The sequence below is a fragment of the Pteropus vampyrus genome, unplaced genomic scaffold, assembly GCF_000151845.1.
Source record: "Pteropus vampyrus isolate Shadow unplaced genomic scaffold, Pvam_2.0 Scaffold29, whole genome shotgun sequence".
NCBI classification, from domain to species: Eukaryota; Metazoa; Chordata; class Mammalia; order Chiroptera; family Pteropodidae; genus Pteropus; species Pteropus vampyrus.
Window position 1 is genome coordinate 11,356,013 of NW_011888810.1, and position 15,693 is coordinate 11,371,705.

Genomic DNA, 15,693 nt, shown 5'->3' on the forward strand with positions numbered 1-15,693 from the left:
TTTTGGTTTATGAAAAGGAAAACTACCAAGGAATTAAGTGGGATATAAACATTTAAGGTCTTTTTAGTGAATTGAGAAATGACAGGAATTAGTTAAATCACTGACCTTGAACAAATAACGTATCTGATCCACCAAGAAGGCCCATTTCTTTTTTTGTTTGGTTGGAGAGGGGGTGGGGTCCTAGATAAACTGTGTTTTGTGTTGGACAAACTGCAGCAGTGGATTTCAGGCAGAAAAGGAACATAATTATTTACACAGTGAAAATGGCAGGGCATTAAAATACATCTGCCATTTTGATCCGCCAAAAGCAATTAAAGGGGGAAAAAAGTTCCACAGAAATCTGTTTGGGTATCTTTATAAAAGTAAAAAACCAGGAGTATATTTGAATGTTATTTGGCACTGCTCATTAAAAAAGAAATGTACTTACTTTAGACCAAAAAAAAAAAAAAATAGGGAAAAGAAAAAACATGTTTGCCATTTGGTCCAATCAGGGTGAATCTGTCTTGGCTATTCCTCCTTATTCAGTCAAATCTGCTTTTCATGCAAACTTTTATTGTTGTTCTGTTTTGTTTTTTACTTTTTTTTTTTTTAGCAGTTCAGACTTAACTCTGAATGTATCATGTATCTGAGCTCAGTCAATCTGCAACTGGCCCATCTTAGCTAATGTTATATTTGTAAAATAAATACATTTGAAGGTCACCTCTTCCTGGATCCAACCCCTAGATATCCAATATAACTTCATGGAATAATGCATAATTAATGGATGGAAGGGGTGGGTGATGTGGCATTTACTCCTTTAGAACATTCTAACATCAAAAGACTTTTTCAGCCTGAGGCTTATGACATAACATAATGATTTTTTTTCTATAATAATAACTAATCCTTGAAATTTCTGAGGCATGCTACATGTTTTTCCATCCACTCTTTCATTTTAATTCATGCACTTGGTCAACCCATTTTTCTTAATGTTGAGATAATACCCCCACAGCTCATATTCTAGTGAGAGACAGAGAGGGTACTGATTGCTTAGAATGCAGAGTGATAAGACAAATACTAAAGGTTAATGCTGCGTTCCTAGAGCACAGAGGATGAAGCATCCAACGTGGGTTGGGATACTTGGCAGAGCTTCACCTAAGAGACTTCACTCGTGGTGAGACTTGAAAGAGGAGGAGTAGGCAGAAGAGTGCATTCTCAGCAGAGCAAAAGCAAGGGCATGTGAGAGCAAGCACATTTGGGAAAGGGTTACACTTTCAATTTGTTGACTTGAAAATCCTAGGAGTATTTTTGTTGTTATAATAGGAACTAATAATCACAAGCTCCTAAAACTGTCCTCTGCTGCTCAAATGACTGAACAATGTTTTAATAGCCAAGTAACTCCATGATCTGATCAGCCTTGAACTTTAGTTGGACTATATTTATTTTGCACTGGACAGCATGCAGCCTGGGGTCCTGGGCCCAGCTTTCTGTATTCTAGTGCCTTTATCTCTCAAAACAGTAGTTCAATCCATGAATTAGGAATGATGTAATAATTGACAATTTTAAAAAAATCACTTAGAAAATATGAATTAAAAATCCACTTCATCCAAAATATAAAGTAGCTAGCCATAAACTTAATAAGAAATGCATAGCACAAAGATAAACTACAAAACATCCCTGATAGTAATAAAAAAAGAGAACTGATTCACTAGAAAGTCAGACATTGCTTCTGGATGGTAAGAATATTTTTAAATTTTCAGTTCTTAATCCATAAATAAGGTAAACTCAGTAAAATTCACAAAGGTACTTATCAGTCACCTTTAAAAGCAATTCTAAATATATCTAGAGGTAACAAAATAAATATTATGTGGAGAAAGCATCTGTGACATTTTAACATATATATGTATGCAACCATAAAAGAAGAATATGATACTGGCACTAGAGTAAATAGATAAAATGTGAAGAATTGAAAGTGCAAAAAGAATCATAGAGGAGGTAACTTAGATGATTAGAAAGATGGTGTTACAAAGCAGTTGGAAAAGACCAATTATGTCTTAAATGGTATTTAGGAAATAGCCAACAATTGGGGGTTGTATATTTATTTTCTATAGATAAATGGGGAAAATGGGAAGCATGATATATAAAACAAAGAACAAAAAAGATAGGTGAATGTTTATATCCATTCTGGATCTAGAAAGCCTTGCTAAAAGATACCATTAAAGAGAGAAGAACTGATACAGAAGTGCAACATTTATACTTAAGAACACAGCATAATCAGAATTGAAAGGACATGGAAACGTTGGATAAACCTATGGAATAGTTATGACAGGTCAAAAGTTAATAGCATTAAAAGAGGAAGAGACTATAAATCAATTGCAAACTGATGACTACATAGAAATTCAAAAAAATGGGCAAAAGACATGAATAGCAGATTTACAAAGTGAAAAAACAATTATCAATACTTATTTAAAACTTTTAGCTTTACTGGTAATGAAATTGATACTTTAAAATGTGACCATATTTCACCTATTGATTTGTCAATGGTTTTAAAAAATAATATCTAGAGTTGATCTGAATATGAAGCAAGGAGACGTCACCTATTTTACTAATGGTATTATAAATATTTCTGGTAGTATAAATATTTCTCATAGGTAGTTTGTCAAGTAAGTATCAAAAGCTTTTGATCCAGTAATTCCACTCTAGGAGTTTATTCGAAAATAATAATTAGATATTTGGCAAAGGTATGTGAAAACAATGTGCTTACACAATAGTAGTCAACTGATATCAGACATTCTCAAGGTAGAAGTTTGGAAGATATTTAGAAGAAAATGTTGAAATAAGTATATTAATGCTGATAAATATATACCACGCATTAGTAAGTGACAAAAAGTGGACATGTATTTTATGATTGTGTTTTTTAAAGATCAAAATATATGCCAAGAAAAAGTCTACAAGGGTACACAAAAAATAGCGATTATTTCTAGATCCTATATTATCATCAAGCTATTATTTAAAATTTTATTTCTGCTTATTTGTATTTTCTTATTTTCCTTCAAGAAATATGTATTAATTATGCAGCAGGAGGAAATTATAAAATTCTCTGCAAATATATTTTACCACAATTATGATGTCTGTGATTAAAATTAAAACTGAAGTACAGTTTGTCCTCTTTTGACACTTTCCCTGGAAATCTAGATTGATGAATTGAATTGAATTTCAGATTTTTCCTCTTCTGGAGATTGTTATTATTTGACTACAGGGTTAAACAAAGATCTAGTAAAAAATTAACTAGAAAAGACATGAGCTTTATATTCAAAACATAGTGTGTTATGTACACCAGAGAGAATGCTCCAAATACTAGGTTTTTCCTTATTTCACTTATTGGCATCATGACCTTGAGCGAGTCTCTGAAGTCTCTGATGTTTCACATTCCTTCCTTAGCTAGAAAATGGGGGTAAAAATATTCAAGATGCCAATATCAGGGGGATGTTTGAGGATTTAAGTGAAACAATGACCATAAGGTTTTATGAATTAACGAAGAGCTAGGTGGATGTGAGGGACTATTCTCAGCTTTTCTTTTTCTTAGCTCTTTTCTTATCTAGTACATGTTTCTTGTGTTTTTAGAGATGCCATAAGTCTGATATTTTCAAAGCAAATGCATCTCAAAACCTGGGTGGATCAGTATTTCATCTGCCCAAATAGCACCCTTCTCGATATTAATAGCCCAAGATGGATTTAAATGTTGAAGAGTCATTCAGTGTTTTCCACTTTGCTGCTGCTTGCAGAGTCATCTTTGAAGCTTGGGTTGTAGAATGGAATGAGATAAAATGAACGAAAAGGCTCGTGTGTATTAAGATGGCTTCCTCCTTATATTTCTAAAGATGCCGAGTGCTTATGCCAAGTTTGGGCAAACACAATCCTGATTATTTACATGGCATAATGGAAGTAAACACTCAAGGAGAAAGAAACCTGATGCTTTTACTCAGCATGATATAAACCATTATCTCATGTTTTCTATGGAAAACAGTCTCAGCTGAGAAATTTGGTAACTCAGTAGGCTATTAATAGGATGTGGAATGTGATTACTCCTTTTGGATTACTTCAATATGTAATTACTTTTAGGAGCTAGTAGAAAGAAACTCTATTAAATGATAATTATAGGACTGTATTTGCTTTAAGGTTTTGTAATAGCTCTAAACATGAAAGTTTTCATTAACTGTTTGTCATAGTTAATAAAGTCATTTTTCTTTAAAAGTAGCAATTTCCTGCAAAAGTGGTAGCTCTAACAGAGGATTAGTTTCTTATAGGAAAGGGCAGAGGACACAGATTGTGCAGTAGGTTGGCTTGTCTGTGGTAGTATAATGTCCTTGAAAATATAGATGGCATCCTCAAAGTAGTGAGACAGTGTGACATACTTATAACTCCCTAGAGAACAGTATGTCTTGGTATAATGTTTTCAGAGGGTTAATAGCAACTAAATATTATTGCATACATAAAAAGAAAGAAGACAAGGCAGGTGATGGAGTGAAGCTGGCACGGTGAGGAAAGCCTAGAAACACCTGCTCTTTCAGGTGTCCAGAGATAAACTAGGGATGCTGGGAATATGTCTATCTGGCAGTTAGGTCTCAAATGTAAATTGGGGATTATATGAACATACGAATAAAAGTTTAACCACAGATAGTTGAGAAAACAGATAATAAAAGAGGTGGTAGCATAAGAGGCATGTGAGAACACCAGAGTTTTCTGGACAACCAAGTAGATCACCGTACTATTGATAAAACTAAATGTACGCCGAAATCTTTTTGCTTTAAGTATTTTCTTCATCATAAAACTGAAATAAGCCTAGGCTAAAATAATGTAGCAATCTGCCATCCCGGGGTGGAATCAGAAAATAATTTGGGAACTAAGAAAATTTCAAGAGGGAGACAGGGAATCTCATGACTTCAGATGCATACATATCTTGAAAGATGCACAAGTACCACGAAAACACTGTTTATGCCACCTCATTCCATTCACCTTGGTAACCATTTATTAATGGCCACTACATGCCAGAATCTCCCTGCTTTGGAAAAATTTAACTTTACAAAAGGAAATACCTGTATTACATGTGCGCACCACTGAGGTATATGTGCTCCTAGCTGAGAACTACTCATCTACCTACGTGCTTTGCAGAACTATCTCTTCAAGGGGCTTAAGGCGCTCATACGTGCACGTGAACCAAAGCCAACAATTACAAGAAAAGTCCTAGATTACATGTAAAGTTAAAGAGCTCCGAGGAATGTTTCTATTTCACAACGATGGAATCATTTACAAAGTGAATCACACGTTCTTTTGCAGGTTTACTCTCAAACACGTCTCTCCATATAACTTTCTTCACACTCAGGCTTCCAAGAGCATGTCCACTGCAGAACATTTTACCCCACAGTTTCATATGATATATATTGATTTATAAGGGCCATAACTAAATGCTCAAATCAGTGCAAGAAATAATAATAAAGTAGGTCAGGCCATATCCCTCCAAATCCAGGTGCCCTGGGGAACACTCCTCTGCTTTAATGATCAACCCAGTAGGATACAGTAGTTAAGGCTGGAACCTCTACTATCTGAGTATCCGGGTCTAAAATCTAGATCTAACTCCTATGTGGCCGATTGACTTTCAACAACACCTGATGGGTCTGTGCCTCATTTTCCTCACCTTCAAAATGGGAAAGATAATAGTAACCCTTCCCTCAGGTGTGCTGAGAGAACTAAATGGGTAGAGTACGGAAGGATGTTGGCACGGTGTTTGGAACACAGTACTGGCATATATGATATTGTTAACAGTGATAACTGTGATGGGGAATGCGATGCTATTTATAAGATTAACTTAAGAGCCTATAAGCCCGATTTCAGTCACTGCGAAAGCAATCAACCTATAACCTAACATATGGCTAATGAAAACATATATACTCTGGAGGACCACCTTTTATCCCTGTGTCAAATGATGGCATTTGCCATGACGTTTTTGCAGACCTTCATTGTCACAGGTTTCTAGGAACAGGTGCAGACCAAAAGAGTCTGGCGGGGAGTCAAGAAATTTATGTTTTGATCCTGGCTCTGCCACCAAAGGGGACTGTATCGGTGGGGTCTGTACAACAACAACAATCACTTTGAAGAATTTGTAAGTCTAGAACCTCCCAAGTGACAAAATGGGAAGCAGAAAGCATCATATTTTGCCCCGTTGACAGTAGCCAGGCAGCGCTTCATTCACGCCCTTCAAGCACGCGTTCCGTGACCACCGTTAGGGGTCCAGCTCTGTACCCAACCACGTCGCCTGAAAACTGTGCTTGGAAGAGAAGGCCAGCTGAAAGGTTCCGTTGCCTTACAAAGTCGAACTTATCTCTTTTAATACTTTGCTTGGTATCAATATTCATAAAGCCATGCTTCCCCCCAAGGGTTCACCAACCTCTTTAAAAAAAAAAGATAAATGAAGTTGTTTGCATATTGACCCTGTAAGCTTCCCCACTTGGTTTCCCTGCTGCTTCATGAATATCAAAGCCAACAAAAAAAAAAAAGTAAAATTAGACTCACTTATTCATATGCACCAACTGAGCCCATGTCTCAAAATAAAGATGGCATGATTATTTCTTGTTTGCTCTTCAACAGAAAGGCATTATTAAGATTAGGGAAAATACTTGTGCTCTGTAATATAAAAGCCATTTACTTCCCATTTCTACTTCTCTGAATGCATAGGAACCTTGGTACGAACCTCTGTTGTCTCTGACTGTGAAATTTGGGTTGTGAATGATTTCAGGGGGTAGGCTGAAGATAAATCTTGGTCCATTGGCTGTGTCATCCTTGTCATCTGCACTAATTGTAACAATTGGCTGAAAGAGAAAGGTGGCCCATAAATAAATCATGCTGACATTGGCACATCATTCATTTAAAAATTCCTGGCTGGCTAAGAAGCCTGGTTTTAATTAGAGAACGTAGTTCCAGAACTAGACTGGGGCTCTGAAGCTTTCTTGGGCAGTGGGAGGTATCTCCAGGTGATGCTCTAAAAACCAAACTCTGTTTCCAAACGCCTTGCCCGTAGCGGAGTAAGGGGACAGCACTATTACCTGGTTAGAAAGTGGCTTGGTCTGATCACTCTCACAGATGAAGCCTTCGTAAGGGGCAGCAAACTTGGGAGCATTATCATTGACGTCAAGGACCCTAATGGCCACTGGGACTTTGGCTTCCTGATGCCGGTTGTCTGGAAGGAGAGAATTCAGACAGTCAGTGCCAATGAGGAATCCACATTTGTCCAAGGTTACTCTTGTGAAAGAGTAAGCTCCTGCCACTCATTTGGGCAGTGTAGGGAAAGGCACTGTGGGCACAAAAGCCATTTAAAACCCGAAGTGAGCTAGGTCCGGTGTGAGAGGGATGCTCTGGGATGGATGTCAGTATTAGACCAGTAAGAACTAAACCACTTTTCCGTTTCTCCTGATTCTGATGCTGAAGTTATATTCCGAATGCTTATAATGGAGCCTGCCCCCTACCCCCGAGTGTAGTCCCTAGCAGCGGTTCTCAAATTGGGGTCCCCAGAGCAGCAGCCAAACCACCTGGGAACTTGCTGGAAATGAAAATGCTCAGGCTCCACCCCAAACCTACTGAATCAGAGGCTCTGAGAGTGGCACCCAGAAATCTTTGTTATAACAAGCCCTCCATGATGTTCCAATGCATGATCAAGTTTTGAGACCCACTGGTCTACAGGTAAATAAGAACGCACAAATCTTGGCTCATAGGTCTCTGCTCCTCTGGGTTTAAACAAAACTGAGTGACAGAATAAAGTGGGAATCCTTCAATGATAGTTACGAGTTTCAAGCTGCTAAGAGCTCTCATCTCACTTGCCAAGTCTGTACCCAGTTCTGCCAGAGAAAATAAAAAACATCTCTATGGATTTACTTATATATTTTCCTAGATAGATGACCAAAAATAAAGTTTAAAGATTGAAAAATATGTTTAAGACTAAAAAATTTATTCTATCTCAGCTGTCACTTTCCAGCATAGAGTCTGAAGGAATAATATTTGGTAAAAGCAGAATCAAAACCTTTAAGAGAGTACTTACGAATTTCTGCTGCAAAAACAGATATGTTGAGCCACGCCGTTTCCTCTCTATCCAGAGGTTTTGTAGTTTTAATAAAACCATCCTCTGGATTAATAGTGAAAAACCTGTCGAGGTCAGTATGACGATCAATTGAATACCTAAGCAGAATGCAAATGAGGCAATTAGACATTCCAAGCAGCTTAATATTTGAATATTTTCTCCACGCTATATTTAAAGCAACTTTTTCAATGAGTTGCTTGAGCTAGGCTTTTCTTTTTAATCAAATTTACTTTTCAAACTTTGTACATGAATCTTTTATAGAAATCATTTTGCCACATTGGAATTCTCTATTCAATACAATGAATGAAAAAGTTGCTTAGCATATTTGATTGAGAAGCATAATAACATGTTGCATATTTCTCCATATTTACTACAATCATCCATCATCTGAATATTTATGAAACTGCATTTGGGAAGTGGGTTTGCCTTGCTCCCAAACTACTCAGAAAGTCATAAATGTATCAAACCTTTGCCAGATTTTTGCATATAAAATACTATTAGTTTCAAGTTGATCTAAATTTATCATCAAAGATCATTTATGATCCTAAAAAAAAAAATCAGTTTTTTCCTTATTTAGAGAAAAACACTAACTATATTTTGAGTGAATTTATTTAGTCTATTTAGTTAGTTTTATTGGTTCCCTGGTAGCCTGGTTCTGAATTCCAGCATGAACTTTAAAAGCGTGACTGGCCGTTCATTTGCAGGACATTCTCCCCACACCTTAATGACCCCAAGCTATGCCTAGCAGCATAGTTCAAATGTTTTAGCTACTTCTGTCCACTAGAAAATTTGTTGTTGTTTTTTTTTCCAAACAAAAGACAAAATATTTTCCAAAATATTATTGGAGTGTATTTATGGCAAGGTGAGGTGGGAGATGGGGACAGAGGAATGGTCTTTATTCAGATAAAAGGAAAAGCGACTTGCCCAGGACACAGCTGTCAGTATCTGAGTCCTGGCTTTCATGAATCTGTTGAGCTCCAAAGCCCCTTTCCTTTCCATTCTACCATACTGATTCCAAAATGGAGAATAGCAAAGATGGCTATGCTAACTCAGACAGCATGCTGGGTTCATAATTGGCTAGTTTCCTGCTCTTAGAGGGTTAGCTGTTTTTTCCTAAAGTTTATAGAACATATATGCCTGAAGGCATCCATTGAGGTTTATAAAACCAAAGAACATGAGAGGCAGCAAAGACTATGGATGTCATAGGGTTTAATATCTTCAGTTTACAAATGATGGGATTTGCAAATGGTCTATTATCTAGTTTCTGGGGGAGCCACTATCAGAACCTGGATCTTCCAATTCCAGATCCTGTTCTTTCAAGGAAAGTGAGACTATGTGCATCAAGCAGCCCTTCACCATATGCATATCCAGGATCTGGTTTGACTTCACAGCTCCCTGTGAGAATAGAATGATGAGTCCCCTCCCCCAGTGAGGACCCTGAAGATTAACCATCGCACCCCTCATAAATGTCAACAGAGACTCCGTAACTGAGCCCTTCGCAGATAGCCCTACGTGAGAAGGCTTTTTGCCCTGCCACCAGGAAGTTTACTATCTACTTGACATGATAAGACGCACTCATGGGAAGATAGATATTTAATCATTCAAAGCATGGATTTGGGTTTTGTAAAGTCCTAGGTATAAAATAAGTTCATGCTCCACTACATATAAGCTGAGTGATATTGGAAAAGTCACTTAGGCTTGTTGAATTTAGCTTATTTATCTTTTAAACCAGAATACTAATAGTACCTATTAGGCTGTTTGTGAGAATCACATGACATAATCGATGTTTAAGACACGTAACCTAGTGTCTTACACATGGTCAAGCAGGACAGCAAATAATAGCCTCTTCTATTTTTGTTGTTAATTGCTGCTGTTCTACAATGTGGCTAGACCATGGAAGTTCTCAAATGTCAATCTACAGAGTGTGACTTTCATACTATAGCCAGTGAAAAATCATGGAAGGCTTTTGATCAGAGAAACAAATAAACAGAATAAGGTTATCAGGAAGAGGACTAAGGTAGGGTGAGCAAGATAGTCTCAGCACGAAAGAAGAGAAGAAAGGGCAGAGGAAACTTAAGGATCTGATGGAGTAGTTAATGAATGAGGTGATAAGGGAGTTAGATGTAGGAGCGACAGAGGGAATAAAAGCTGACGTGATGAAGAGAGAACTGCGAGGACTCAGCTGATTTTGGATATCTGTGGGAGGCTGGAAGAGTCCTAGAGAAATTCTGGCCCGAGTGTCAGAGAGAGGGAGACGGTGGGAGACACAGAACAAAGTCAATTTGGCAGGAAGAAGAGGCTGAAATTCCACCAGGGGTATGCTGCCATACTAAGAGAGCGAAGATTCAACTCTGTCATAGGTTTCAGAGTCACAGGTGGAGGCCGTCTTCAAGCATGTCACATGAAGTGCAAGATTAAAAATATGTTTCGAATGAAAGAGTGAGCCAGTGAAGGAAAAAGCAAGCGAGTGAAAATGCATAGCACACAACAGAATCAGTACAGAATTAGAATCAGAGAGAAGATCAGCCTGGAGGCAGAGAATCTGGAGGACGCAGCCAGTCAGTCATGGCGTGGGGGAGATCTCTGTAGGTGAGAGGACAGAGAGAGGAAGGCCAAAGTCAAAAGGCTGAGGCTCAGGAGTCCCCAGTGCCTGGAGAGGGATCAGTGCCTAGTCAGGACACCAGGTGTGGTGCTGTCTGAGGCATCAAGAGGTTGCTGCCGAGGAAGCTAAAAAGAGAGGCGCTATTTGAGGAAGGCAGTGGGGACAAAAGCGTGTCTAAAGCTACAGAGTTCTAGGAAAAAAAAGATCTGCAAACCGTTCATGCAGCTACAAGTTTTGGTGACACAATAAGGCCTTCCCTATATGTCCAAGGACACAAATTCTTTTAGAGGTAAAGATAAGCAGTTAGGAAATTAGGAGACCCGCTGAATAAAAGGAGACCCCAGTTGGTGAAGGGGGGTTGGCTTAAGGGTGCTTCCGAGCATCTTTGGATAATTGCAGACATGGACATTGCCTTAGTGCACGGGACAGCAGCCTTTGGAACATGACCCAAATAACCAATGATTGTGGTTGTTGGGGACAGAGGTGGATCCTTGGAGACACTGAGGGACAGAGGAAATCTGCATTTGTTGCCATGTGTTTTTACAGCACTCTTCTAAAAAGCTGCTGATGCACCTTGATATTCTAAGCCCAAGCTGTCATTTAGAATTCACACCATGAAGGTTTTTGAGTAGTTTAAAGGTGTCGCAGTGACCCTCGGTCATTAGTTAATGCATCTTCCTGCACAGAGAGAACAGAGTATTCATACCTTGGGAAATCTTTTCTTTGGTGGCTGCCTGGCTAGAGTAAAAAGTTCAAAATGAACTCAAGACAGACGTGAATTAAAATTCATTCACCAACCCTGAACAGACGTGAATTAAAATCCAGTCACCAACCCTGAACAGACGTGAATTAAAATCCAGTCACCAACCCTGACCGGCCATGTGCCGTTGAGGAATTCGTATCATCCCCATGAGCCTCAGTAATTCCACCTACTGGATCCTAATGCAGTCAGTCACCACCTCAAAGAGCATTTGAGTATTAACGTTAACTTAGCACAATGTGTCGTTGAGAAAGAGAAGATGCTCAGTAAAAGGTGATTCTCTTCTCTTCTCCCAGAAGGAGCAATGTTCAAGAATTTAAAGGCAGCAGAGCAGTGTTTACATTTGGAACTTCCTTCTGCTCTGTCAGCATTTTCTTTGGTATAAATAGGAAAATTCCATTGTCTGTGGAAATATTTTTTTTTCGGACGAGTCTGTTTACTTTCTTCCCCCCACCTTACTGAGCGATGCTTGACAAGTAAATACTTGTATATATTTAATGCGTCTACCATGCCATTTTGATATACGTATATATTGTGTAATGATTATCATGATCATGCTAATTAACATACCCATCACCTCTTACCATCTCATGTGTGGGGAGGGGATAAGAATGCCTAAGATCTATTCTCAGCAAATTTCAAGTATAAAATACATTATTATTAACTATAATTATCATGCTGTACATTAGATTGCTAGAACTTATTCATCCTACAACTGAAAGTTGTACCCTAGGACCAGGATCTCCTCATTTTCCTTACCTCGTAGCTCTTGGTCACCACTGTTCTGTTTCTCCATTTGAGATATATATATATATATATATATCAAATATATATATATATTTTAGATTCCACGTATAAGTGATAAGTTATACTTGTCTTTCTGTGTCTAGCCTGTTTCACTTACCATAGTTTTCTCTAAACTCATCCACATTATCAGAAATGGCAGGATTTCCTTCTTTTTAAGGGCTGAATAATATCCCATTGTGCGTGTATGTGTGTGTGTGTGTGTGTGTGTATTCTTTATTCATTCATCCGTTGACGGACACTTAGATTGTTTCCATGTCTGTAATGCTTCCATTACAGACTACTGTGAATAATGCTGCAAATGAACATGGGGGTACGGCTATCTCTTCGAGATACAGTTATTTTGGAAAACGGTATCGGGGTTCAACAAAAGGCAGACGGCAGCTGGAATTATTCTGCAGGTTGTACCTCGTCAGCCCCTGAACTAAACAGCCACCTCCCTGGCCCTTTTTAAGTGCACTGAGGACAACACATAAATAAAGGTGCGTCTGTGACGCACGCTGTGAGCGCTGTGAGGTGGAAGGCACATCTGACCCATCAGTAAGGGCCCTGGGAGAATTTCCAGAGGAGCTTTCATCTAAGTGGAGGCGAGGAAATGAGCGCCATATAAGCAGGTTGGAAAGAAAGTGGGAGAGAGAGCTCCAACCAGAAGAACACGTGAAGGTCCAGAACTGGAGACGGGCACTTCTACTTCGGAGGACCGGAAGCAGCCCAGTCTCACTGCGCTGAGTGTGTGTGGAGGGAGAGTGAGACGGACAGCTAAGGAGTCCACAGGACATAGCAGGAGCTGGGGTGGGTGGCGCTCAAAGGAGAGCCTTAGGCTAAGTGAGAGAGCTGAGATTTTTGGAGGGGGCAGGGGAGGGCAATAGGGAATGATTTATTCATCAATTTGTTGTTTGACTGAGTATGCTGTGATGTTTGGATGTGTGTTGTAAAACAATCTCTCTGGCTCCAGGATTGATGCTAGAAGGGTGGGGGAGAGCTGGGGGCAGGGAGACCATGAGGAGGCAGAGGAAGGAGTCCAGGCAAGAAGGAGATCGGGGGGACCGCCCTGGGAAGAGCAGCATCTGCTAGAGTCTCGTCCATGGCAGGTTTCAGGCACCTTATAAGTTTTTGTCCTATAAACGTCCTGGGTCTGTGAGTCAAGTCCCCTCCTCAGCCTCTTTATCATCACTCTCTCATCAGCAGCACCATCACTCATTAACTCAGGTCGGGGAGAGGGGAGGCAGTGTCCTGAATCACTTTTCTAGCTTGCTTGTCTAAGTCACAAAAAATAGATTCATAATAATAAAAGCACCTTAAATTTGTTTGGCACCTTGTTACCTCTTCCAAGTGCTCAGCAGCAGTTAGAGTGACAGAGCTTGCTTTCCTAGCCTGCTGTTCACTGGCTATGACATTCTATGTCTAGTCACTTTGCCTTGCACAGTCCCAATTTTCTCTCCATTTAAGGATAATAATTCCTATAAAATACGATCGAGGTAATACATTAGGTCATATGTCTAAAACACCTAATAGAGAGCAACTGGAGCAGAGGAAGGTGTTCGATATGTTATAATAACCATAATTATTTCACAATTATTTTTATGCTTCATCACAGTTCCTTGAGGCAGACAGGCCCTGCTAAGGGTTACATCACCTGGTATACACTGGGAAATCTGCTCCAGAGAGAATTATGTCCAAAAGTCAGTAGCAGAAGTGAACTAGAATTCTGTTTTCTAAATCTTAAGCTTGTTTGCATTGCATCAAACCCAATTATCTTGGACACTTTTGAAACTGAAGGATGTAGTTCCTGCATGGCTATCCTAAAACCCTTTGCCTATAAAATTCCCCATCCAGGCTTTTAAACTAAATCTCTCTGTACCTTATTGGGCTGTTGGCAGCATCAGGGTCTTTGGCATGTACTCTCCCTACCACAGTGCCAGCGGCTGCATTTTCTTGGACTTCATGGATGTAACTTGGGGCTAAGAACATGGGGGGCTCGTCAGCATCTTCTACTGCGATCTTGACTGTCACAGTGTCCTTGAAAGGCCCGTTGCTGATGAATTTGGGGTCGATGTGCACATTGGCTGCCTCTACCTTCAAGCTGTATGCTCTTTTGGTTTCAAAATCTACAGGCTGACAAGAAAGAAGAGAAGATTGACAACTAATTCCTTGAAAGAATAACAAAAAAGAAAAACCTGACTGTTTTACAGGGCGAGTATATGGTTCTTCAAAGAGAGAAAATCAGTGTCTATTCAATACCCAATTACCTGAGCCATTTGGTCAGAAAATCAGACAAATCAATTGCTGAAACTTGGAATATGCTTAATGGGTAATTCTAGGAGCATGACACAGAAGGACCACATGACCTAAAATAAAACTCATTCTGTATTAACAACACTAAAGCTGCCCAAATGAGTCCCTAAAAATCATCTAAGGATGAGAGGGAATTAAAACACTATAAAAATATATGTTATATACTATTCTGTAAATTACTAAGAATCTTGGTGATAAAAGTACTTACTGAATTTCAGCCAGAGAGCAAGAGATATCTTGTGAGATGACTGCTCCCCTGCACACATATACACATCTGGCCTAATCAAATTGACAGCCTCGTTTTCTAAGTTTCTGACCATGTAGCATTTCCCAAAGTCTGGGACCCTTAGCAGCAGAAGCCCAGAAGACAACTTAAGGTGGTTTATGGGTGATGGGTTTGTTGAATTACATTAACTTTCTTATTGACACAATTATACCTTTCCCAGTTCTACCACTTCTAAACACAGCAAGAACACCTCAGGATAGTGCTTATTTTAAACATATCTGTTATGCTTCCCAACCTCCCTTTTGAGAGATTATGATATAACTCTCTAGCTAGACTGTAATGGAATTATTTCGTGTTCATTTTTAGGATGCCTTCTATTTATGGCAAATGATAGGGCAATGAGAATAGTGATTCCTTATTTTAAGAATGCATATATACATAAAAAAAAGTATTTAATGAAAAACAATTACAAACAATACAAATTTTACACAGATATGAAAGTAGCATTTGAATGGCCGCAGTTACTGGGAAATTGATGGCAAACATTCCCTAATCCCGAATGAGAGGAGGTACCGTGGATCAATGGGCAACGGGTAAAAAGTAAAATTGTAGCAGAGAAACAAGTGCTCATGCCTAGGAAACAGACCTTTCTAATTAGCACTCTGGATGATGCTGAACTACCACATGTTTGTAAAGACATGAGTCTTTTAAGGCAAACATCTGCCTGCCACGCTGTTGTCATCTGCTTGGCACACATATTTTAAATGGGCATACAATCATAGGGTTTAGTCCTGACCTAATTCTACAAAACTCGAGTTTCAGGAAGGTTAAACGTATTCAATAACCCTGACGCTTTTTCCGTCATGTCCCCACCCCATCGTCCCCAGAGTCCTTTCCCTGAA

The 15,693-nt window shown here is 39.1% G+C and overlaps 1 protein-coding gene across 2 annotated transcripts in view; it reads right to left on the reverse strand.

Moving 5' to 3' along the window:
- CDH11 (cadherin 11) overlaps nucleotides 1–15,693 on the reverse strand; it is an 82,024-nt gene that overhangs the window by 12,017 nt on the left and 54,314 nt on the right. For both annotated transcript variants that reach the window (XM_023528554.1, XM_011356676.1), the window contains 4 exons: nucleotides 14,132–14,385; nucleotides 8,066–8,202; nucleotides 7,077–7,210; nucleotides 6,725–6,842 (listed from right to left, as the gene is read on the reverse strand). In XM_023528554.1, the coding sequence (XP_023384322.1) occupies nucleotides 6,725–6,842; nucleotides 7,077–7,210; nucleotides 8,066–8,202; nucleotides 14,132–14,385 (643 nt within the window). The remainder of the gene's footprint in view (nucleotides 1–6,724; nucleotides 6,843–7,076; nucleotides 7,211–8,065; nucleotides 8,203–14,131; nucleotides 14,386–15,693) is intronic.